The 24,623-nt window shown below is 52.3% G+C and overlaps 3 protein-coding genes and 1 pseudogene across 3 annotated transcripts; 1 reads left to right on the top strand and 3 right to left on the bottom strand.

Moving 5' to 3' along the window:
• Nucleotides 1-447: 447 nt before the first annotated feature.
• LOC111144128 (coiled-coil domain containing 71) lies at nucleotides 448-4,517 on the bottom strand. Its single transcript, XM_022498283.1, has 2 exons — nucleotides 4,465-4,517; nucleotides 448-2,239 (listed from the first exon to the last, which is right to left on the bottom strand). Exon 2 carries the CDS (start codon nucleotides 2,185-2,187, stop codon nucleotides 748-750), a length of 1,440 nt encoding a protein of 479 aa, XP_022353991.1. The 5' UTR covers nucleotides 2,188-2,239; nucleotides 4,465-4,517; the 3' UTR covers nucleotides 448-747.
• A 4,144-nt stretch (nucleotides 4,518-8,661) lies between these two features.
• Nucleotides 8,662-13,414, top strand: LOC111144136 (kelch domain containing 8B). The gene is made up of 6 exons (XM_022498295.1): nucleotides 8,662-8,719; nucleotides 9,648-10,156; nucleotides 11,226-11,390; nucleotides 11,727-11,951; nucleotides 12,050-12,151; nucleotides 12,577-13,414. Exons 2-6 carry the CDS (start codon nucleotides 9,781-9,783, stop codon nucleotides 12,771-12,773), a joined length of 1,065 nt encoding a protein of 354 aa, XP_022354003.1. The 5' UTR covers nucleotides 8,662-8,719; nucleotides 9,648-9,780; the 3' UTR covers nucleotides 12,774-13,414.
• A 769-nt stretch (nucleotides 13,415-14,183) lies between these two features.
• LOC111144281 (chromosome unknown C3orf84 homolog) lies at nucleotides 14,184-24,208 on the bottom strand. The gene is made up of 4 exons (XM_022498516.1): nucleotides 24,182-24,208; nucleotides 21,716-21,829; nucleotides 14,970-15,026; nucleotides 14,184-14,591 (listed from the first exon to the last, which is right to left on the bottom strand). Exons 1-4 carry the CDS (start codon nucleotides 24,206-24,208, stop codon nucleotides 14,184-14,186), a joined length of 606 nt encoding a protein of 201 aa, XP_022354224.1.
• On the bottom strand, nucleotides 15,237-19,340 carry LOC111143897 (annotated as a pseudogene).
• Nucleotides 24,209-24,623: the final 415 nt, after the last annotated feature.

Raw genomic sequence — 24,623 nt, forward strand, 5'->3', positions numbered from 1 at the left:
TGGCCTTGACTCAACTCCCAAACTGTTGCCACCAGCTGGGTAAGTTGAGACTAGAAGGGCAGACAGAGCAGGCTAGGAGACAAGGCCAGGCTGTCTGAATGGCCCCTGGGGAGCGGTACCACAAACATCCCCTTGCCCGGCCTAGAAACCTGCTGGCTGCTGTGTTCCCCACACAGCCTTCTGTCCTCTTGCACAGGGCCTGCCTGGATAACAAACCAGTGTAGCCCGAAGGGGAGGTGTGTCACCTGTGAGTGGCTCTGCCCCTGTCCTCAAGGGCTGCTTCTCACACATCTAGAGGCCAGCACCTCCGGAGGAGCCTGGGAGCTGCTCTTCCCATTCACATCGACAACCTGTCTCAGGCCACCAGGACCCCCTTTGGCAGCCCTATTCCTGAGACCACTTTTCCTAGATGCTCAAGCTGGCCTACCAGCAGCTACAAACACAAAAAAGACCATGAAGGGTGGGCCGGGAGACTGGAAGGTGGAAAGGTATAAAACGTGATAGATGGAACAGTGGAGGTACAACTTGAAGAATAACAAATCACAGTGCATCGCGCCATGAGAACACCCTTCCCGCCCACCCATACCACCCCACATCCTCCAGTCTCTGAAAGGAGAATAGTGGCTCAGAGCCCTGGAGAGGCACCTGGAGTCCTTGGGGTTATAGAATCCATGGGCATTGCACACTGCGCCACTGGCCACGCAGACAACTGGGCTCAGTTTCCCCAAACAGAACTTTACGAAGGAATCAGGGTGCGGAGTATGGCAGCAATGGCTGGAGCTGTATTACAGGGGAAAGGTTCACATGGAGGATCCGCTGAGCCCGTTGCCGCACCTCATCATCCGAGGACCGCCTGTCCACCTTGATGGCCCGGAATTTCAGCAGCTTTGCTGTTCCAGGCCCTAGCCACGCCTTAGGGGATCGGGGCCCAAGTCGTGTTCTTTTCCGGGGAGGAAGATCCTTTGACTCCTCGGCCCTTTTCCTCTTCTGCCCCACGGTCTCAGGGCGGCTTTTTGGGCCCCTCCTTGCAGTCCTGGCCTGAACAGACCCTTTTGGCCTGCCCCTGCTCCTGGGCTGGGTCCGAGCCACCTTGCCCTTGGCCTGTACCACCTTGGCCTTGGCCCGCACTGCTTTGGCCTTGGCCCGCACCGCCTTGGCCTTAGCCCGCACTGCCTTGGCCTTAGCCCGCACTGCCTTGGCTTTGGCCTTGATCTGTGCTACCTTGGCCTTGGCCCTGGCCCTGATCTGTGCTGCCTTGGCTTTTGCCCGAGCCTTGGCAGCTTTGGCCTGTGTTCGAGCCACCTTGGCCTGGGCAGCTCTGGCCGGTGTTCGAGCTGCCTTGGCCTGGGATATTTTTGTGCCCAGGGCAGAGCCACCTTTCATTCGTAGGCCACTGAGGGACCCAGTTGCCTTGGAGGTCTTGTTCCCGGGTGTAGTGCCTTGTTGGGGTCTGGCCCTGGGGCCTCTGTGAGTCAGATTCTTAGGGCCCTTGCCTGTGGCTTTTCTGGGAGCTTTGGGCCGACAGTTACCCTGCCTCTTCCCTGGACCTTTGCGCAGCTTCAGGGGAGAGTCAGCAAGGGAGAGCTGCAGTGACTGTGCCTTGTGCTTGGCACCCAGGCAGGGCATGGGAGCCTTTAGTGGAACCAGGGCCTCAAGGACAACAGAGAGCCGCATAGCAGGGTAGACACCTGGATAGAGGTGGGTGGGGAAGCCCACTGCTGCACCCCGGGCACGGCTGGCACTTGACTGCTTTAGGGAGCTCAGCAGCAGGTTGGTGGTAGCATGCTTGGAAAGGGCTGGTGTGGATGCTTTGGCCAGCCTTCCAGATAGTGGCATAGGGAGCAGCGTGGCCCGGCCTGCAGGCAGCCGCACAGCAGTTCGGGGAGCACTGGTTGGAGGTGATGTGGCAGCTGGGGTGGGGGCACGGGCTTGCAGCTTCGTCTGGCTTGGGGGGTTGGCTGTACATGAACTATAGCCATAGACATCACCGCTGCGAAGGATGGTGGGTTGGAAGCCATCATCCCGCAGGCCCTGCAGGAAGGCTACAAGCTGGGCCTCTGTGGCACTGAGATCCTGGCTCATGGGGTTAAAGACAAGCAGCGCTTCCTCCAGGGCCTTCTTCCCTGCCGTGGAGATCCGCGACCAGGAGTGCACAGCTTTCTCCTCCACATGCTGCACCACGCTCATGGCATTAGGCACTGCAGATCGGCCTGGGTATCCACAAACCAGCGCTCGGCACCTCCAAGACAAGAGGAAAAGAATCAATAAGAACGGCACCGAGGGGCACCTGGCTGGCTCAGTTGATGGAGCATGCTTCTCTTGATCTTGGGGTCGTGAATTCAAGCCCCATGTTGAGTGTAGATATTACTTAAAAAAATAGTAATACTTCGGATATATTGCATTAAAGAAAAGATATCATTACACAAAACCAAAACCAAAAACCCAGCACTGAGATAAGGGGCGAGGCAGGTAGATAAGTCCATCAGCGCTTGCATTCTCCATGATAACAACTATCCATACAAAGGGCCTGGCCACAGTGAGCCACTGCTTGGGGCAAAATCCTGGTCTCCTGAACTCCTGGCAGAGTGAGCCAGAGTGACCCATGTGGGTACCCACTGCTGACCCAGAGTGAGCCAGAGTGACCCAGTGGGTACCCACATGGGTCAGAAGCAGTTTCTTCAAGATACATGTCCAGAAGCTCATGAGAGCCATCCAAACTGCTGTTGGGTCCCTGGGAAGATTTGGGCTTGGTTGGCCCATTTTAATTCAATTCTCCATTTTCTAAGGCCAGAAACCTGGGATTAGACTAAACCCTGGGAATGCAGGTATGTCTTCAAGGAGCCCTACACAGAAGGCAAGAAAGAGACCATCAAAGTTCTTGGGAGTACACACTGGCACCCAGCCCAGCTTGCCAGAGTCAGAGAAAGATTCCTAGGAGAGGCAACACCTTGATGGGACAAAACTGAGGAATGGAACTCCAGATGGAAATGGAGCAAAGAGGGGAGCAAAGAACTTATGCAATGGCTTGGAAATGAGAAATAGTAAGGCACATTTAATGTGTGTGAGTGGAGTCCGTGGTCAGGGCTCGGAGGTCTAGATAGAAAAACAGTTAAAGGCAGGACAACATGAGCCTTGAAGTCATGACCATCCCTGTTACCCCAGCAGCTGTTGTTCAGGTGTTCGGGGGGGAGGGGTGAACCTCCCTGACTACCAGAAGTTTTGCTTTCAGAGTCCCCAGACAAGCTCAGAGGTCTGATCCTGGCACTGTAACTGTGGAGAATAACCCCAAAGCAAGAGTAAGACTCTCCTTCAACAAAAACTAAGAAGATAAGCAGCAGGTATAAAACACACACGTCTGAGCAATCAGCCAGCCAGCCTGGGGGCCAGGCAGCCAGACCAAGAGCCCAAAGTCTGGCAGCCAAAGGCTCCAACAGGATGGTTAATAAGGTGGACACTAGAAATTTGAGCTGTCCTAACTAGGGTCTGGAGGCTGCAGACCTCAGTACAGCCCAGATGGGAGTTGTCTGGGAACACCCAACTTGTCCCAGACTTTTTCTCTGAAGAAGCTGTGCGCTGTCAGTCAGGACTAATGTCTAATACCCAACCCAACACCGAGGGTTCCCAAAGGGAGCTCCCCAGCTGTACTGAAGCATTAAAAGATCAGCTGGGATCAGGCAGTTCCCTGGGGCCAGGAGGCGCGTCTGTGCAGCTTCTTCCTACCGCCCTAATGGAGCAGAGGAAGTTTTCAGAATCCCCTGGAGGAAGTGCCCTGGGGCTCTTTGTTTGGAAACATTCTCGGATCCTCAGGTGTCTCGGGCACTTCCTCTCTCCAGAGGCCATTCTCCAAGCACAATTTTTGCACATGACTTTAGTTCTTTTATTATTATTTTTTCTCCAGGGGGTGTAGTTCCCGAGACTGTGAACTGTTGAATAGGGAGGAGCCTGTTTCCCCGCAGGCACAGATATTGGGGGTGAACTGGGGGCTCTTCCGCCCAGGTCGGTCTAGACTCTTGAAGGGTCTTCTGGGCCTTCCAAGAGGCTCCGGAAACAGGCTGCAGTCTGGCCCCTGACTTCCCTTCACACGTGCCCCAGGGGCCGACAGAGAAGTTGATGAAAGATGGGGGACGGGAGAGGCCTCATCCAAGGGGGACCCGGTTGGGGCAGATCAGTGCCACTGGCCTGGGAGTCTGTGTCCCTGGGGCCTGAGCCGCGGATAGGAGCAGGGATCTTGGAGGCAGCGAAACGCGAGGGGCGGGCGGGGCGGGCGGGGCGAGCGGGGCGAGTCCGACCGGGTCGCGCAGCCCCAGGGTGGGGTCGCTGGGCAAGGGGTAGGGAGGTGGGGGGAATCTTGGCCAGGCCGGTGGAGGGCGCGGGTCTCGAAAGAGCCGGCCGCCCGGCCCATCCGCCCCGTCGCCTCGCGGACGGCCCCTCCGCGGCGCGGCTAGGCCCATGGCCCCAACCTACCGGCGCCGCCGCGGGGACCCAGGACGCGCCTCTGCGCCGCCTCCGCTGCTCCAACATGGCCGCCCGCTGCGCACCGGAAGTGCGCTACACTTCCGCTTCCGGGACCTGGCCCGCCCCAGTGACCCTTGACACCCCGAGACCCCGTTTCCCCCAAAGTCTAGGGACAGGGCAGGTGGGTACCAAGGAAGGCTTCCTGGAGGAGGTGGCAGCGGGAAAGGCTCTAAATCCATCCGGAACTGTGCAGAAGTCTGAGGAGCGGAGGTGCACTCAGACTTGTCCCAGACAGGGCTGCTAGGACTGGATTAGGGCCTGACACCCCCTTTGAGGGACCTGGTGGTGCAGCAACATCTGGGAGGGATTCCCTGCAAGCTCCAAGCCCTCCTCCAGGCTCTGGTCCTCCCATAGCCACAGACAGAGCCTACCTCTGTCCCAAGTTCCTGACCAGAAGGAAAGAGAAATGCCCCTTGCCTGCCTGGGAGTGTTGCAGGGGTATCTCCTCAAGGGCAGCAGGCCCTCCAATCTTCCCAAGAATGAGGCCTGCATGTGGGATGAAAGGTTGATGTACACACACATGCTGCACACAATCCCAAAGCTGGGCATGTCCAATCTGAGAGTCCTAGCATACCAGTGTACTTGCCTAGGAATATGTGCATGGGTGTGGTGGGAGAACCCTTGCCCAGCCTCAGCCCCTTCAATGGCAGGAAGTCCTGCCTCCAGTCTTAACTCTGCCCAGAATCCTTATCCTTTTGCCTAGGAGACTGGGACCTCAATCTTGCTACCTGTACCCTGGGGTCAGCAGAGGGCTGGTGGTTACAGGGCCCACTGCCCAAGCAGCATCAGATGTGAGAACACAGATCGAAATGAGCCCTTGAAGTCCAAGAGGTCAGACTCTGACCATAGGCCCCTCTTTGCACCCCCCCACCCCCACCCAAGTCCAGGCTGGGAGCCAGCATGGAAGCTCTGGTTTCAAGATGAGATAATGGGGACATATGCTCTTCAGTCAGAGCCTGAACTAGGAGGCAGAAATATTGCCACAACACTTGGATCCTGATATGTACAATGGTGCCATATTTGGTAGCTGAGGGGTAGGTGAAAGCCTGTGGATGGGTGGGTGGATGCTTCATTTAGGGACTGGTTAATAGCTTTTCTCCCTCCCTGTATGACCTCATTATCCTCAGGCTTGTTCTACATTTCTGCCAATTTAAAAGAGTCTGGACACCCCTAAAGAGAAACACCCAATGCACGCTAGACCTCATCTGGTAACTCTGAGCTTCCCAGGACCTCAGCACTGATAGGAGGTCCTCAGTACCTTTGCGCATAGCCAAGGTGTCCAACAATAAAATGCAAACTCTCCTCCTCCTTTGAGGTCCGTGCTTCTAGCCCTTCATTCTGTTAGAAAGAAGGGAAATGCGGAGTCCCAAGGTTCAGGGTCTCCTGGAACAATCAGGAAGTCCCACCTTAGTATGCCCAGTCCTCAACTGTGGGTGAGTCCAGTATCTGACCCATCTACGGTTGAGAATTAGCTGCCACTCTCAGGACAAATATCACCTCATCTTCTGTGCCAGTTGTCTTCCACAGCTTCTCCAAAGCCAGCAGTGTTGACCTCCCATGTTTAGGGGGAGGCCAGGACTGTGTAAACAGAAGCCAGTCCCATGAAGAGTCAGAGCCAAGCTTCCAGGGATGGCATGGATTCAGGTGCGTCCTGGAAAGGGGAATCCCTCTCTGGTGATGTCAAGCCCAGAGTTCAGTACAAAAATAGAGGACCAGGTAGGGCAGGCCCATCCCCAGGCTGTATTCCTTGCAGACATTAGAACTGGGGGGATAGTAGGGTTAGGGTCAGGGTCATGGGTACCTAGCATCCTGAGGGGGAAGATGAACCTTCTTCTGCCTCTTGGTGCTCAGTATGTTCCAGACGGAACTCTAGGAGCAAAGTATGACTTCACCTGGATTTTGGTGGATGTTGACCCTGTAGGCATAACAGGGATTGGAAAGGATGAAGTTGGTAGAGACAACAGGGTCATCCCAGGACCCAGCCCTTGCTCTCCATTTGGCACCTTTTGCAGCCCTGAGTGATGGACCTTAGACCCATTTCCACCTGACCAGAGAGATCTAGTGGAAATCTAGTTGTGAGTGAGACCAGTGGGCCTGGGAGGGATCACCAGGAAGGAGTTTATGTGACAAGGAGAAAAACCAAGGCTGGATCTTGAGGAGCTACTTCCTGGGGAGAAGAGGAAGCAAGCAAGGCCTTCAAAAGATGCTGAGAAGCAGGACGAATTTGAGCAGAGGTGCCAAGGTCACAAGAAATGAGCTTTGAAGATGTCAGCATGATTTCAGTTATGACAAAGACCATAGGGACCTGTAGTATGGTGTTCCATAGTGACTTTGGCAAGAGCAGTTTTGGGGGAGCAGTGGACATAAGGTAGCAGATATGAAGGTGACTGAAGGGGAGGAAAGGGAGACTGGAGGGACTGAGCATACTGGGAGTATCTCAAGGTAGGAAGATTTTAAGTGCTTAATTGGTGGAGAGGGGAAAAGGTCTAGAAAGGGAAGAGTGGTAAATGTAAGGGGTTTTGCAGAGCAATGTGAACACCCTGTAGAGGAAGATACCGGTGCCCTAAGTGAAGAGGAAGTTGGGAGCAGAGTCCACGTGTCCATCTGTCTGTTTACTGATTTGCCTGTGACTATGGGTAGATGCACCCTGCTCTGACCACGGATGGAAGCCTTCTAGCTAGATTCTGTAACTGGCCTTGGTATGACCATTTCCATGGAGGCCTTCCAACTCCAATTGCCTGCCTGTAAAAGGGGCTGGATACCCTCTCTGGTCATGAAAAGGCTCTGCCCACACTCACAGTTGGCTTCAGAAGTTAGGCTAACCAAGGAGTTAATGCCCCCAAGCAGCTCTCAATCCATGACTGATGGAGATTTGAGAATGAATTCCTCAAGCAACCTTTGCTCTGGGAAGCAACCCAGAATGATTCGGTCCCAGTTGCCCACAGTGGTAACTTGCTTGATGACACAGCCTTTATTGGCTGCTTTCTCTTTTTGCCACTCCTCCTCTGGTGTGTCCTGGCCTCACCTCCCACATTAACTGTAGGTACTGGTATCTTCATTTCCAGATGTGCTTCTGGGGAAAGTGAGACACACACCGTCCATGAAAGAGGGACAAGATAGTAGCAAGCACAGACAACCACAAGGAATTCTCCTAGGTGACCGCCAACCTGCCCAAACGTTCTGGCAGCTCACAGACTTAACCGATACTCTGAATATCCCGAAGATAGGCTGGGCTAGGGCCAGGGTCTGAAATAGATAGGGCTCCTGTCACACCAGTTTGTTCTCACCTGATTCCAGAGCTGGCCACAGGCAGGCCCAGGACGCTGGACATGAATAGTCACAAAATGTCTTGGGTTCTTAGTAGCTCAGGCCTCAGGCCCTACAGAGTGACCTGCATGGGAGGTCCCCTGGCCTCTGACTCTTGAAGCTCATCCCTTGCTCGGAGCTACCCTCCCAGCAAGAACTTCCCCCACACAGACCTGTGGGAGGGACTGTCAGGCACTGAGGCCGGTACTGCCTGCTCCTCCATTCCCTGCTAGCCTCAATGTCCACCGTAAGACCTCTTCCTTGTCTTGCTATGTGCCTGGGGAGGTGCTACCCAGCCGCCGCCCCTAACAGAGGCCCGGGCCACGCCCCAAGTGGCCTCCAGGGGGCGCCGCCGCGAAGCCTGTCTTAGAGCTCCTACGAGCTCAGTGCCGGTGGGCGGGCGCCGGCCCCTCAAGCCTGCTGGTTCTGCTGGCCCGCCCCCCACCCCCCCACCCCCCCACCCCCCCACCCCCCCACCCCGCGGGCGCTCCTAGGCTGGGTCCCGCTCAGAGCGGTCCCTCACCATACACGTGTTGTGCTGCTCAGTGCTGCCTCAGTTCTCCCCCAGCCCGAGGTCGGACTCTAAATCCTGGGCAGGCCCAGCGTCCACATGTCCATCTGTCTGTTTACCGATTTGCCTGTGACTATGGGTCGACGCGCCCTGCTCTGGCCACGGCAGGTGCAGGGTTAAGGCGGGGGGGGAGGGGGGGAGATTTTCCCGAGTCGAGAGGGTGGACGAGGGGCGGACCCGGTCCAGCCCCGCCCCTCGCCGAGCCAAGCCGGAGCCCCGCCGGAGCCCCGCCGGAGCCCCGCCGGAGCCTGGCCTCAGCCCCAGCCAGAGCCCGCACGGAGCCGGAACGGCGGACCCCGCGTCCCGGCGGCGCCGGAGCCCCGGCCGGTGAGTCCCGCAGGAGCCGCGCTCAGGGGAAGTTTGGGGCGCGGGGCGCAGAGCCCCAAGCGCGCTCGCCGGGACCCGCCCCCCCGCCTCCCGCGGGCTGGAAGTTTGGGGCCAGGAGACCATCACGCCGAGGGTCCCAGAAGCTTGGCCCCCGCGGGAAAGGAGAGGCTGAGGAACTTGGGGATCTGCTGTGAGGGGGTTCGGAAGTCCAGCTGCTCATTCCTACTGGAAACGCCCTGGACTATGGGAGTCTGGAGTCCTAATGGTCATGGGATCCCAAAATCATCCCCCTCCCTACTTCTGGACACCAAGGAGACGGGCCTCTGGGAACCTGGCATGGGCGAACCCCTAAGAGTAGTCCTGAAGGGGGAATGTGGGACCCTGGCGTCCAGCTCCTCTCCTCCCAAATGCCCTGATCTTGGCCTTTTGCTGGTGGGAATGGATGATCTCTATGGAACGGCCCCCAAAAGGGTTGTAAGTATACCCTGGAGTCTGACCCCGGGTTGTCCAGGGCGCACTGGAAGGCAGTAAGGGGAGGGTACAGTAGGACTCTATTCGTGCAGAGCACCAGCGTGAGGATTGTCAAAAGGAAGGAAGTCACCTGACCTGCTACCTCGACCTAGATCTGAAGGGGGAGGGAATGTTGGGTGTTCTTAGGTGAGGTCAGGGGTTGGGGGGAGAATCCCTCATGCCCCATAGGAAGGGGAGAAGTTCCCTGAGTATTTGGGAATCTGCCCTCTTTCCCACCCAGGAGGGCTCTGAGCTACAGTGGTGCGCTGGCTAGCAGGGGTAGGTCAGGGGTAGGTCCTCCCTGTGCCTTTCCCACCAGTGATTTTGGGCCAGCCCTGCCCTCAGCTACAGACTGCTCAACTGTACACTGAGGGGCTGCTCAGTGGCCCTGACCCTTTGTTTTCCCTCTCTCCTCCAGGTGAAGGCAAGGTCCCTGAACTGGTCAGACACTGCCTGTGGGCCTGATAGAGTCAAGAGGAGGCCCCATCATGCCCCTCAGTGAGGCCTGCAACCTGAGCAGATAGTATGGCCTGCCACTGGAGGTGAACACCATGGCTACAGGCGGTGGCCGGGCCTTTGCTTGGCAGGTGTTCCCACCCATGCCCACCTGCCGGGTGTACGGCACAGTGGCATACCAGGATGGGCACCTGCTAGTGTTGGGGGGCTGTGGCCGGGCCGGACTGCCCCTGGACACTGCCGAGACCCTGGACATGGCCTCACATACATGGCTTGCACTGGCCCCCCTGCCCACTGCCCGGGCTGGTGCAGCTGCTGTGGTGCTGGGCAAGCAGGTGCTAGTGGTGGGCGGTGTGGATGAGGGCCAGAGTCCTGTAGCTGCCGTGGAGGCCTTCCTGGCTGATGAGGGCCGCTGGGAGCGTCGGGCCACCCTCCCTCAGGCAGCCATGGGGGTTGCAACTGTGGAGAGAGGTGAGTGGCCTTAAGGGAGTCCCTCAGGCACCCCCACACCCTCTATTCCTTTCTGACTTGGTCCCTTACCCTCAGAGATTGGACAAGAGCTGTACATTTTGCCCGAGTGCCCTGGACACAGCTTTGACTCTTGTAAAGACCGCTCCTACCTAGGTCTGAGTTGAGCTAGCAGCGGCCTTAACTGCCCTTTCCCACTGTGAAGTGGGAGGCAGAGCCCAGGCTGGTCCCCAGCATGCTGGGAGGCCCTAACCACCTCCTTGCCCATTCCTCTTTTCTAAGAGACAAGGAGGGGTAGCCCAATGACTCTCAGGGTTATAAATAGTCTAGGGGTGGGGGAGGGGAGCAGGGCCTTGGCTCAGAGCCCAGTAAGTGCTTAGATTCCCTTCCCCCTCTTCCTCCCATATACACATTTACCAGGGAGCCTGAGATGGGAAGGCCAAGTTGGCCTGGGGATAGTTGCCATGGAAGCCCTCAGCTGACTGACCCATCTCCCCAAGGCCTCCAGACATACCCCCATATGACCCGGGGTGTGTAACAGGGCCAGAATCTCCTCCAGGGAAAGGATGAGATACAGAGGTGCTGGCAGGGCTTCTGGGCAGAAGGCTTGCAGCCAGCACCCCTACCGACAGGCCTAAGCCCCTCTCCTATCCCCCAGCTGATCCCCAGAGATCCCTCCCCAGGTTGAGTTTATGCTTAATAGATCCGCATATGCCCCTCCCTGGCTTAAGCCATCCTCCAGCCTTCTTCCCCTAGAGGAGCCCCCACCTTGTGGCCTCCAGGTCTGACCACCGGTCCTGCTTGGATGCCAGACTTGGTTGCCATAGCATCTCCAGGGAGACAGAGATGAATTATAATTAGATCATCTGCCTCCTGCTCTTCACTTGGAGGGGCCCTGGCCAGAGCAGGAATCCTAGCTCTCCCAGCCACCACTCCAGGAAGGAAGGAGGGTTTCTTTGCTGTTTGGGAGGAGTACTACAAACATGTGGGTCCCCAGCCACGCCCAGGCCTGACCAGGATAGGGTGCCCTGGCCAGGCTGAGGTGCACTCTGAATTGCTCTTTTCTATGCAGATGGTATGGTGTATGCTCTGGGGGGAATGGGCCCAGACACGGCTCCCCAGGCCCAAGTTCGGGTCTATGAGCCCCGGCGGGACTGCTGGCTTTCGCTCCCCTCCATGCCCACACCCTGCTACGGGGCTTCTACCTTCCTGCACGGGAACAAGATCTATGTCCTGGGTAAGGGCCTGGGGTATATGGGAAAGGGGCTCAAAATGCAGAAACACCTATCCCCATAGGTTGGCTGGGATCAGGTTTAGCCTGAGATGGCAGGACAAGAGAAGCTTTGAGTGAGCCAGGCTTGCTTGGAGATTTTGACCTCTGGTGGCCCTCCTGGGCTGGAAAACCATGCCCCCGGTGCCCGAGGATCTGCAGGGTAGGGGATCCATGCTCTGGTGTGCACACAACTGGGTATGGGGGTCTAGGGTGGGCAGTGGTGAAGGCTTAGCAACCTGGTGAAGGAGGAGCCTGCTGGGCCTCCAGGCTCTTTCCCAGGTGCCCCAATTCCATTGGCAGGGGGCCGCCAGGGAAAGCTCCCAGTGACTGCTTTTGAGGCCTTTGATCTGGAGGCCTGTACCTGGACCCGGCACCCAAGCCTGCCCAGCCGCCGGGCCTTTGCTGGTTGTGCCATGGCAGAAGGCAACGTCTTCAGCCTGGGTGGCCTGCAGCAACCGGGGCCCCACAATTTCTACTCCCGCCCACACTTTGTCAACACTGTGGAGATGTTCGACCTGGAACATGGTGAGCAGTGGCTAGCCTGGGCTGTCCCCCCACTTTCCATGGGATGGAGGGGCACAGTGTATGTCGTGGGGCAGGATCTGACTTCCCCTTTCTTGCAGGATCCTGGACCAAGCTGCCCCGCAGCCTGCGTATGAGGGATAAGAGGGCCGACTTTGTGGTTGGCTCCCTTGGGGGCCACATCATGGCCATTGGGGGCCTTGGTGAGTATCTGTGGGGCTAGGGAAAGGAACCCAAGACAGGAAGGAAGAGCCCCAAGCATGAACACTACCTCCTGCCCTTCTGCAGGCACTCCAGGGATCAGGGCTTTGTGACCTTCCCTTTCCCAATCTGTGAAGCAGCCAGGGTATAGTCTGCTTAGCCTAACTCTTGGGGTGCCCCTCAGCACCTGATTGATGGCTCTGTACCAGTAGGGGCCTAGGAGACAGAAACAGGACAAGTGGCCACTAAATGAATGGACAAATAGAAATCTAAAGAAATGAACAAATGATGAATGGGGGCAGTGGGGGCAAGGCACTGGTAGCTCATCCTGGGGTGATGCCTGCTGGGCCATCTATGGGCTCAGCAAGCAAAAGAGTCAGGGCCCTTGCAGCCGGGGCCCTTTACAACTTCTGTCTCCTTCCTGCAGGCAACCAGCCATGCCCTCTGGGTTCTGTGGAGGGCTTCAGCTTGGCACGGCGGCGCTGGGAGGCCCTGCCGGCCATGCCCACAGCCCGCTGCTCCTGTTCTAGTCTGCAGGCTGGGCCCCGGTTGTTTGTCATTGGGGGTGTGGCCCAGGGTCCCAGCCAAGCTGTGGAGGCGCTGTGTCTGCGTGATGGGGTCTGAATGCCTGATGGGGATGTGGCAGCTGGAGCAGCACAGTGCCAGGTGCACAGGTCCATGGCTCCTTTTGCTGCTGAAGAAGCTCATTGTGGCTCTGTGGGATGCGGGAGGCCCAAGGTCAGGTACAAAGAGTGAGGGCACTTTGTCTTTAGCGCAGGACACATATGCTTATACCCACCTTTATCCCCATTCATTCATTGGACCATGCCTAGCTCCATACTTGCTCTGGAACTACTGGGCCCTCTGTCCAACTGGGAAGTGGGAGGTTGGGAGAGCTGGCCTCAGGCCCCACAGGATTAGTGCCTACCTGGAGTTGACCAGTCTCACCCCAGTGGCTGTTCCTGAAAAATCCTAGCCGTCAGCCTACCTTGAGGGCCTCTGTGGCCCCAGGAGAATTCAGGGAAGTCAGAGGACACAGAGGGCATGGAGGAGTAGATGTAGGAACCTCCAGAGGACCAGAGGAATGGTGGCTTTGGGCCCTTTACACTGTTGACTGTGTGACCTTGAGCAAGTCATTTCACCTCTCTGTGCCTCAGCATCCTCATCTGTAAATGGGGATCTCTGAAACCTTCCTGCCCTACCTACCTCACAGGGCTGTTGTGAGGACCCAGGAAGTTCAGATGTGAAAGTAAAAGTGCTGCTAAAATCTGGTGTATGGCCCTCGGTGTGGACTCCTGTGTTGCCCCTGCAACCCCTTGCCCTCCTTCAGGGTCCTTGATTCTCCCAGGGAAGAGGGTTCAGAGTAGCTTTTCGGATCTGGCTTCTGCTCCCCAAAGTGTTCTGGTATCTTAGCCCCACCTAAGCCTTAGTTTCCTTTTTGGTGACGTAGGATGACTGCTGCCCCCACTGTTCTGGGTGTTAAAGGGCACTCACGGGATAGCCAGAGAAGAGCTCAGAAAACTACAGCAAAGCACCCCAGGGTCAGGATGACCTCCAGATTCACGTCACACAGGATCTCCTCAAAGTCTCTTCTCACCTCCGTAGGGAGGGGGTGTTCCAGTGGGGGCTGTGGCCAGGGCAGGCTCCTCCTGTCCCAGCTTAGGCAGAACTATGTGGCTTCCCACCAGACCCCTAGAGGCATGGTAGCCTCCCAGAGAAATCAGAGCTGCCAGCATTTGCCTCCTCCTCCAGTCTTTGTTGCTCACTAGAAGGGCCCACTGACTGCTTTCCCTACAGCTGCATGAGTGCAAGGGGCGCACAGCTGGGTTTACTGAAAGAATGGATTTGGGGTCCCAGAACTGATCTGCTATGACCGTGGCCGCCCTCCTGGGCCCTTAGGCTCCTGCAGGGTTTTCACTCAGTGGCGGGGTTCCCAGGGCAGCACCTCCCCTGCCCAGCACACAGGTGCCATGAGCCTCACCGCTGTCCAGCTTCTAAGAGCCCTTGGACTGCAAGCACAGAAAGGCCGCTGTGTCAGCTGTCCTTGTTTAATAATCTGGACCAGTTTAGACACTCCGAGACCCCAGCATGAAGGTAATGCTGCAGCAGCTTGGGTCTTGGGATCCCTGGGAGGTCAGGCAGTGTGTTGGTGACCGGTCCCGTATTGCTGCTGCCACAGTGGCCACCCCGGGATGGCTGGCAGAAGTTCTGCTGGTAGGTGGTGCTGGTTCGGGGAGGCTCGATCTGCATAAAGTGGATAAGGCGCTGGGGGAGGTCACTGAGTCCTGGGCCTGACCGGAAATTGGCCTGGTAGGAGGATTCAGGGGGCCGCTGCTGGCTCAACTCCAGCTCCTGGGGTGCCCAGCGCAGGAAGGTGTGCCGCTGCCACAGACGCTCCAGGTCTTTCCGCCTTCCGATTCCCTGCAGCAGGCAGTAGGGGCCCTCCTCAACGGTATGGGCCCTTGGCCCACAGTCCTAGCACCAAGCACCCCTTGGCCCCTCCTCAACCCAAGCCTACTTGGTGATGCCTGGCTCCCCTGGCCTGTACCCCAGTCTCTTTGGCATGCCTCCCCAGTCATGCCTTCCATTCCAGGGTGAAACCTCCAGAAAGCCAGTGGCCTCTAGAATATTTGCACATTGTCAGGCAAGCTAGTAGATGAAACCAAAGCAGAGGTACCTTTGTTTGGGAAATGGGTTGTTTCCCAGACAAGAGAGGTTTTCAGGAGCCCTCCCTCCCCTCAGTGTCATCCCCACCACCCTACCTCAACTTCAGTCTAGGCTGGGGCCCTGCCCGCTCTCGTTCCTTTCTCCAGCACTCACTTTGTCGAAAGAAGTACGGTTGTCATGCTTGGAGAACAAGTGTTGCTGTGCTGGCTCCTTTAAAGACAGTGAGAAAAAAGGTGAGTGGGGGGAAAATGATGCTCACCTACCCTTCAGATGTTACGTCAGAATGGAGGGAAGCTGCCAGGAGCCACTACCCCTAAACTGCTGAAATTGCCAAAATCCTGAAAGAGCAGCTAGAAATTAAAGAAATTAAAGCTGTCTGCCTTACTCCTAGGACATCTCCTGCTGGTATTTGCTTCCAAATCAGAAGTCTCTAGGGCTGCTGATTGAAGAAGGGGCTGAGGCATCTTCGAAGACATCCTGCCATCAGAAGGGCAGTGGTTTAAGTTTCATGTCACGTCCTTTAACTCTTAGATTGTCCAGGACCAGGCTTCAATTCTTTCCTACCCTCTGTCCACATTTAATCCTTCATCAATAACCCAAGCTCTTGGCCCTAAGTACCACCTGGAAATGGCCATTTCTCTATCTAGCTTGAGCTCTCTCCTGATCTCCAGACTCAATAGCCAAGAAGCTATTCCATATCTTCTTGTAAATGTCTTACAGGCATCTCCAACACATGACTGAGCTCTGGATCATACCCCAACCCCAGCCCTCCAGAGCCTTCCCCAGGTCAGATCATGGTAGCTAGATCCTGCCAAAAACCGTGGAGTCCCCTTGATTCTCTTCTTACACATCCTATATCCAAAGTATCAGGAAATCCTGTTGATTATTCCTTCAACATATGCCCAGGATTGGACCACTCCTTAGCATGTCCACTGCTTTCCCTGATCCAAGAAGCACATTCTTCTCTTGCTTGAATTATTGCAAGAGCTTCCTACCTCGTGTCCCTACTTCCAAGCCTTCCCTTCCAGTTTATTGTTCTCTTAGCAGGTAGAATAACTCTTCTGATATGTAGATCAGATCATCTCCCTTGTTTGCTGAAAGTCTACAACAGTTCCTCATGTTTGTAAAAGCCAAAGTCATCGTAGTGGTCCATGAGACCCACACAATATTGATCTTTCCATTACCTGCAACCACACTGGCATCCTTAATGCTTCTGAAACATACCAGCTATATCCACTTTGGGCCTTTGCAACACCTGGGTCTTCTGTCTGGGACTCTTCTTGTAGCTGGCTGTAGGACTCCCTCTCTCTTCCCACTTGGGAGGATTTCTTCGAACACTAAGACTATCAAGTGCCGTCACCCCAACTCTGCATTTTCCACCTTCTGGCATACTAGGTGACTACATAGTATGATGTTGCCTAATGTTCCTGACAAGAACGTAAGCTCCTTGTGGGCAAAGATTATTGTCTGTCTTGGTCACATCTATAACTCCCAACACTGAGCCCAGTGCCTGGGCAAATACATGTTTGCTGTTTAATTAAAGGACAGGGTTCAGAAAGTCCTCTGGGCATTTGCTTTGGCTCAGCTGGAGCCATAGAACCATAACCTATCCCCAGGCAGAGAAAGGCCACCCCCCAGGCCTCCAGACTTCAGTAGGAATCTCTCCTAAGACCATCCACCTTGACTTTGTGCCTGGTCTCTGGCCCTAGAGTTCCCTGTCCCCAGCCATTCAGCTTCTCCTGCTGCAGACCTGAATGAAGTGTCTGATCTGATGAGTTCAGTCTTGGCTGGGTTGGGGTATGAGCAATGGCTGACAGCAGGTTGCTAGATAAAAGACTGGGCTTAGCTCCATCCCAGATCCCTGAATCAGAATCTTCTGTGGTATGTATCTTTAACGAGCTCCCCTAGCAGGACCTCCTGCCCTAGGCAGCTGGTGTTGGTTTCCAAGTAGAATGAAAGCTCCATGAAGGTGGGAAGCCAGCCAGCCTTACCTTTCATTCCTCATAAAGCAAGCTGACACAACAGGGATTAAAAACCCAGGACCCTTTTAGAAAAAAAACAGGAAAAAATTTTTAGTATTTAGAACTAGGCAAAGAGTTCTTTGACTTGATACCAAAAGCAAGAGCAATAAAAGAAAATTGATAACTTGCACCTCATCAAAAAATTTTTAAAGTTTTGCTCTGTGAAAATTTGTATAAAAAAGATGAAAAGACAAGCCACAGACTGGGAGAAAATATTTGCAAACCAAATAGCCAATAAAGGAATAATATCTAGAATATATAAAGAATTCTCACAACTCAACAGGAAAATAACAATCCTATTAGAAAATGGGCAAACGTCAGATGTCTATTGACGGATGGATAAAGAAGTGCATGGAATGTTATGCAGCCATCAAAAATGAAATCTTGCCATTTGCAACGATATGGATGGAACTAGAGGATATTATGCTAATGAATAAGTCAATTATAGAAAGATAATTATATGATCCCAATGATAGGTGGAATTCAGGAAACAAGGGAGAGGATCGTAGGGGAAGAGAAAAAAAAAATGAAACAAAGCAAAACCAGGGAGGGAGAAAAATCATAAGAGACTCCTAATCTTAGGAAATAAACTGAGGGTTGCTGGAGGGTAAGGAGGTGGGAGAATGGGGTAAGGGGGTGATAGACATTGAGGAGGGTATGTGTTGTAATGAGCAATGGGTATTATAAAAGACTGATGAATCACAGACCTGTACCCCTGAAACAAATAATACATTTTACGTTAATTGATTGAATTTAAATAAAAAAAAAAGAAAATGGACAAACAAGATGAAGCCATTTCACTGAAGAGGATATACAGATGGCAAATAACACAAGAAAAAATGTTCGCCATCATTAAACACTAATGAAATGCAAATTGAGATCACAATGAGATATGACATATTTATCAGAATGGCTGAAATAGAGACAGTACCAAATGTTGTTGAGAATGCAGAGAAACTGGATCACTCATACATTGCTGATGGGAACACAAAATGGTACAGTCACTCTAAAAAACAGTTTGGCAGGGGCGCCTGGGTGACTCAGTGGGTTAAAGCCTCTGCCTTCGGCTCAGGTCATGATCCCAGGGTCCTGGGATCGAGTCCCTCATCGGGCTCTCTGCTCAGCGGGGAGCCTGCTTCCTCCTCTCTCTCTCTGCCTGCCTCTCTGCCTACTTGTGATCTCTATCTGTCAAATAAATAAGTAAAATCTTAAAAAAAGAAACAGTTTGGCAGTTTTAAAAAAACTAAACATACGGCCATCATATAATCCGGCAATTGTACTCTTAGGCATTTAATCTAAAGAAAGGAAAACTTATGTTCACCCAAAAACCTGAAGCAGCTTTATTTGTAAGAGCCAAAAACTGGAACCAGCCTCGATATTTTTAATAGGTGAATGGTTACACAAACTGGCATATGCATGCTATAGAATACTACTCAGTAATGAAGAGGAATGAATCATAAATCACCTGGATGAATCTCTAGGAAATTATGTTGAGCAAGAAAAACCAATCTCCAAATATTGCATGCCATATCATTCCATTTATATAATATTATTGAAATGACAAAATTTTAGAAAGGGAGAAGAGGCTGGTAGTCGCCAGGGATTAGGGACAGAGAAAAAGTAGAGGAGCAGGAGGCTGGTGGGTGTGGTCATAAAAGGGCAGTACCAGGGATACTTGCAATGTTGGCCAGTATCTTAACTGTGGTGGTGGGTACACAAACATAAATAAGTGATAAAATTTTATAGGTCTTAATGTATACAAGTGAGTGTAAGTAAAGTGGAAATCTGAGATAGGTGGGTTGCATTAATGTCAGTGTCCTGGTTGCAGTATTATACTATAGTTTTGCAAAATGTTTTCATTGGGGGAAACCGGGAAAAGTATAGAAAGGGTCTCTAATATTTCTTACAACCAGTTACGAATTTATAGTTATTTCAATAAAAATTTCAATTAAAAAAACCTTGGGAGTATGCAGCAAGTTTTAATTGACCCCCAAATTTCTTCTCCATCTCTATCCTTGGCTAAAAAATTGTACACAGCCCTAGAATGTGGATGCCTCTGTTGTTGGAGGCAGCTCTGACTCTGAAAACTCACTATGCATTTTTGCCTTTTGATTTTTTTTATTAATCCAAAAAGCTTCATTAAGAAAAATTTAGCTTTCTGACTTTATGCTTGTGCCTTCAACACTTTCACAGTGTTATTCTGCTCCTTGGTAAGAAAAGCACACTTGATCTGGTCATAGACACACTTAGCATATAGGGAACCACTACAGGCCCTGCTGACATGTTATTTGTTTGTTTCAGACAACCTCATATGAACTTTAGGTTTTACAACACAAACTTCTTGAAGTCAGCCTGGTCACATGCCCCATGTGGATTGTGGTGCTTTCCCAACCTTGTTGGTATAACGGTGCACAATTCTATTACCAAGGGTTCAGAACAGCTTAGTTTTGTTAAAGGCTGTATTATAGGACAGCCTATGATGGTATGCCAGATTCTGGATCATTCTGAATGCCTCTAGACACCATCCCTGGAAGAGTGAAACTCACTGTTCTAATGGTGGTAGCATAATCTATTGACTTCCATTGATTCAAGTTTTGTTCTCACAATAGTGAAAGCCTGGTAAGAAGTGAAGTCATTTCCTTCCACGTAGGCAGTTCTGAGTATTCTTTTTCCTGGAAAGAATTTCACCTGCATCTTTGTTTCTAGGGATCCTTTTCAACTGAGGTGGTAAAACCCATGGTCTCTGAGCAGATGGGCTTGGGCTTGGGTTCCAGCTGAAGAGACCGTGGAGGAAAGGTAGATTTCCTAGGATGGGGCAGTAGTTGCATGTGGGAGAGCTAAGGACCCTTGTGGAGGCTGGGCATTCTGCAGTCGATAAGATGCTGAGTAAGGAGCCCCTGTGACAGACTGAGGCATGTCAGTGGTGGGACAGGGATACAACAATCATGGCACTACCAATGAAGGACCTACTCCAAACCATGAGTCCTTGGGACTCTTGTCTGACCTTAAGAACAAACAGGACCATTAAAAATAAAAGTAACCTCTTAAAAAAAGAAGAAACAAACAGGACCAGGATTACATGTCCCAAGAGTCAGGCAGGTAAGTACTAGAAATAAGTTAATCCAGTCTGGAAGAGAGAAAGAAAAAGAAGAGAATTTTCTTGCATCTAAATGACACAATTTCTACCTGCCCCAAACTAAAGAAAAGTGGTGTCACATCTTGAAAAATTTTTCAACAATAATAGCTGCAAGCAGCTGGTTGAAACCTGGTATCTCTTAGCTAATAGAAAAATAAAATGTGCACCTTCCCCAAACAGTTCCACTAATTAAAAGAGCTTTAGACATAGAAAGAGCGACCAGACTTTGCATTTATACAATCTGAGCCCAACACTGTTTGGGGATGCTGGTAATGCTAGTAAATGCTTTGTGTAGCAAGTCTTCAGTTAAAACATGTCCCAAAACATGTTCCCTACTTCTGTTTCTGGGGGACAGATTGAATGTTCCAGTCTTAAGGATGACAGCTGGCACTGGGCTACTACAAACACCCAGAACAAAGTCCCCAGTTTGCCTCTGTCCCTGAACTACCCAGGTCCCATTATTCTCGAGGGAAAAGTGATCCCAGATAAGTGGTCTGGAGCTGCCTTTGGACCCAGCTCTCTCAGTAGGCAATGCCAGGCCCTCCTTCCAACTGAGAATGCTAAGGTAATTCAGGCTCCATAGCATGGCAGCCTCTAAGACCCTGTTCTTGGCCTAGAAAAGCAAGTCATGGAGAATTCAGATGGCAGATCAAGCAGGATCTGGCTAGAGGCTTGGGAGCAAGAAGCTGCAGTGGGCAGAGAATGTTCCAAACACTCCTCCAGGTTCCTTTCCATGTTTTCCACACTCCTGTTGCCCAGGGGGCTGATCCGAGTGCATTTCTCGCCAGCCTGCCTTCCCTCTGGCCATTGAAAAGCCCTGAGAAGAGATGGAGGGAAGGAAGGAGAGGTCTCTTCTCTTAACTCCATCCGAGACTAGCCCCCACCTGTCTATCTCTCTCCCCCCATGATCACCACTCCTCTCAGGGTAGTTGTCTCCAAAGCACCCACTCCTTCTGGGTTCTAGGAGCCATACTTTCCCCTGTCCCTTTGGGCCCAATGGTACTGACCACTTGGTTGTTACCAGCCTATGATACCATGTTTACCTGAGGCCCTCACATCCAACTCCTTTGCATGTACACTCTGCTGAGTTCTCCTGTTTTGAGTGAGATTTTTATTGTTGGGACCCCAACTGATGATCAGTGCCCTCTCCTTGTTTCCAGACCTAGAAGCAGTGGAGGGTCTGGGCTCTATATATATATCTCTCTCCTGTTCTCTGGAAGCCTTTTCCAGCTATTTCTCTCATTACTCCTTTCCAGTCCTCCTTGGCTACACATGTGGGTGTGTACCCAGCCACTTTATAGGCTGCTTCTCTCACCAGAGGAGGCCTCTTGGGCCCCTGGACTACAAGGCTGACTGTGGATTAGGCCATGGGCTTTCATGACATTAAGGAATCTGAGCTTGAGAGCAGTTGTTGGCAAAACTGAAGGCTTACTTCCTGGATTCTGGAGGGTCTTTCCCCATGGCCACCTACCCAAACTGGGTCATGACCTTCCATCCACCTAGAAGAAGCAATGAGCAAGACTTTCCAGCTTGGTACTAGCTCTTCTCCACCCTTTCTATAGGTGGAGATCTGGAAATATGCTATTTCAGAGACGAGTGGCCAGGGCTCATGCATTTTCTGGGGGATAAGCTGGTCTCAGGTGTCAGTCCAGCAGTGGTAGGTCTGGGGATGATGCTTTTGGGTTCCAAGAGAAATAGAAACTGGCCCAGCCACCCCAGCTGCCCCCAGGGCTGCCTTGTACCTGACATCGTTGCAGGAACACTGCTGGAGGTTGGGGCTTGGCTGCAAGGCGGTATTCTTGAGCGCTTTCACTCTTGAATTGGCCTCTGTAGTGCCCATAGAAGCCAGTGTTGTGCTATAATAAGGCAGGCATGAGGGTGAATCCCTCCCAAATGCTTACCCTGAGTCTCAGACCTCAGGGTCCCCAGGCCAGAGCCCTCTACTGGGAGCTACTGTCAGAATAAAAAGAATCTGAGGACAGAGACGCACATCTGTCACCCATCATTAGAACAATTGGTCTCGGGACGCCTGGGTGGCTGAGTTGGTTTAGCAACTGCCTTCGACTCAGGTCATGATCCCAGGGTCCTGGGATCGCATGCTGCTTCAGACTTCTTACTCAGCAGGGAGATTTCTTCTCCCTCTGCCTGCCCCTCCCCTGCTTGTGATCTCCCTCTGACAAATAAAATCTTAAAAAACAAACAAACAAAACAGTTGTCTCAGCTGTGCTGGCCCACCAAGGAGGGTTATGTATGTATGTGCCCTTTCCCTTTTTTCTTTTTTTCCATCCTTACCCTCTTTCATAAAATTCCAATATAAGCTAGGGAGAAAATGGTGAAAGGACAGAAATATCCTGGTCCTTGTGAGACTTCCTTCTGGTGAAGGAGTGGGACACAGCAAATAAGGTCAGGGAAGAAATAACCTGATGACTAGATCAAGAGTAACAGGGAGGGACGCCTGGGTGGCTCAGTGGGTTGGGGCCTCTGCCTTCGGCTCGGGTCATGATCCCGGAGTTCTGGGATCAAGCCCTGCATCGGGCTCTTTGCTCCACTGGGAGCCTGCTTCCTCCTCTTTCTCTACCTGCCTCTCTGCCTACTTGTGATCTTTGTCTGTCAGGTAAATAAATAAAATCTTAAAAAAAAAAAAAGAGTAACAGGGAACACAGATATCCCTTCATGATAATGAGGGTGGGACCTGAACATGAGGAGGAGTCAGGTGTGTGAGGAACAGCAGAAGAACATTCTATGTGATGGGAACGGAAAGAACGAAGGTTCCAATGCCAGAAAGAGAGAAATGTGTTGGAAGAACAAAAAAGAAAAAAATCCTTGTGACTAAAGGATTTTGAGCAAACTAGTCAGGTAAGGTCAGGGAAGCGCAGGCCTCACACTAGTTTAAGAATATGCATTCTCAGGGAACCTAGGTGTCTTAGTTGGTTAAGTGTCCCCCTTAGACTCAGGTCACGATCCCAGGGTCCTGGGATTGAGCCCCACATCAGGCTCCCCGCTCAATGGGGAGCCTCCTTCACCCTCTCCCTCTGCCTTCCACTTCCCCTGCTTGTACTTTCTGTCAAATAAATAAAATCTTTAAAAAAATATATGGTTTCTCTTCTAAGAGCAAAGGGAGACTTTTCAGGAGGGGAGGGGGACCAGAGAGTTTGGGTTGGGATGGTTCAGAGCACCGAGCAGAGTTTTGAGAACAGGGCCACTGACTGGTGATAGGATCCGTCCCTGGGGACTGAATGGTTCCATCCTGGGCATCTATTGACAAAACCGTGAGCCCTTATTTGCCACATATCCTGCTGTTCTGGGGTAAGCAGGGCACCCTCTGAAGCTGGAGCACCTAAGCAAGGGATATGCTTTTCAAAAGACGTACTTTACCAACAGGGATACCTTCTGGAGAGGATTTTAGAGACAGGGACTGACAAAAGACAAAAATGAGCATTTATGAGAGGTCTAAGAAGGAGCTACACTGTATTGTTATCATTAGGTGGATGCCCTGTGGACAGCAATGGTATCTACCCAGGGAGCTCCTAGAGCCCAACTGTTTGTTCTAAGAGCTCCCTGCAAAGGATGGGTATGTCTGGTCCTCCATGATCATAGCTCTGAGCAGAAAGAATGTGACCCAAGTTTGGCCTCTGGCCATCACAGGAGCCTCCTATACATGACTGAAAAGCCCTTTATCTTTTCATCCCACTGAGGGTTTGGGTTGCCCAACTTGTCTTTTTATTATCTGTTGAACTTGCCCTCTATTCAGTTTATTTTTTATTTTATTATTAATTTTTTGCTCTCTATTTAGTTCAATATTATTGGGCCGCCTTTACTGCATTTCAGGCATGGGACGGGGCATGGGATATACAGGTGGAAAACAGTCTTTGCCCTCAAGATGTTCCCAGTATACAGGGCAGTCAAACTCCAGAAGTTTGGGAAGACCAAGCAAAGAACTTGGAATAAATAAGGTGGCTAGACGACTAGGAGGTTCAGCTGGTTAGCCCAAGACCAGGACATAGAGGAAAGGACATGGCACCAGAAAGACTAGGTAGGTTCCAGGGGTAACCTTAGAATGGCAGAGGGGGAATGGGAAGTTCAGGGTCCTACATCAGCCTGGATGCTGGATGAAATCCTTCTCGCTAAATTTACTCCCATGACTCATTCAAATTTCAGGTACTACCCCGGGGCCAGGAGCGAAGATTAATTGTAAAGTGCACTCTTACCCACGAGCCTACTAAAGCACTTTGCATCTTTCCAGGAAGCAAGTAGAAAAAGCAAACTTTCCTTTTGTCTTTTTGAGGCTATGTCTGAGCAAAGAGAATCTCAACTTCTTGTTGCTTAGTGACAAAAGGAGGTTGTGACTACACAATGCTGCTGAGATCATTGAGGCATTGCCCAGTCTGCTACCCCTTTGTGCTTCCTGCTCATTTTTACTTCTTTATGAGAGAAATTTGCCCCTCAGCATTAACAGCTGGATAGAGCTCTTACATATAGAAACATATACTCTACAGTAGAGTGTGATGAACTCAGTCAATGAAATATCAAAGAACATTTTTTAAAAAGATTATTTATTTAGACAGACAGAGATCACAAGTAGGCGGAGAGGCAGGCAGAGGGAGAGAGGGGGAAGTGGGCTCCCAGACACGGGGCTCGATCCCAGGACCC

The sequence above is a fragment of the Enhydra lutris genome, unplaced genomic scaffold (assembly GCF_002288905.1).
Source record: "Enhydra lutris kenyoni isolate GAN:26980312 unplaced genomic scaffold, ASM228890v2 scaffoldscaffold10, whole genome shotgun sequence".
Lineage (NCBI taxonomy): Eukaryota > Metazoa > Chordata > Mammalia > Carnivora > Mustelidae > Enhydra > Enhydra lutris.

Excerpts from the sequence above, each read along its gene's own strand:
- LOC111144128 (XM_022498283.1), bottom strand. The coding sequence starts at position 2,187 with ATGAGCGTGGTGCAGCATGTGGAGGAGAAAGCTGTGCACTCCTGGTCG.
- LOC111144136 (XM_022498295.1), top strand. The coding sequence starts at position 9,781 with ATGGCTACAGGCGGTGGCCGGGCCTTTGCTTGGCAGGTGTTCCCACCC. Across the intron at positions 11,952-12,049 it reads GATGTTCGACCTGGAACATG|GATCCTGGACCAAGCTGCCC; the intron begins GTGAGCAGTGGC and ends CCTTTCTTGCAG. Across the intron at positions 12,152-12,576 it reads CATGGCCATTGGGGGCCTTG|GCAACCAGCCATGCCCTCTG; the intron begins GTGAGTATCTGT and ends TCCTTCCTGCAG.
- LOC111144281 (XM_022498516.1), bottom strand. The coding sequence starts at position 24,208 with ATGCAAAGTGCTTTAGTAGGCTCGTGG. Across the intron at positions 21,830-24,181 it reads GTGCTTTAGTAGGCTCGTGG|CACAACACTGGCTTCTATGG; the intron begins GTAAGAGTGCAC and ends GCCTTATTATAG. Across the intron at positions 15,027-21,715 it reads TGTTCCTGCAACGATGTCAG|GAGCCAGCACAGCAACACTT; the intron begins GTACAAGGCAGC and ends CTGTCTTTAAAG.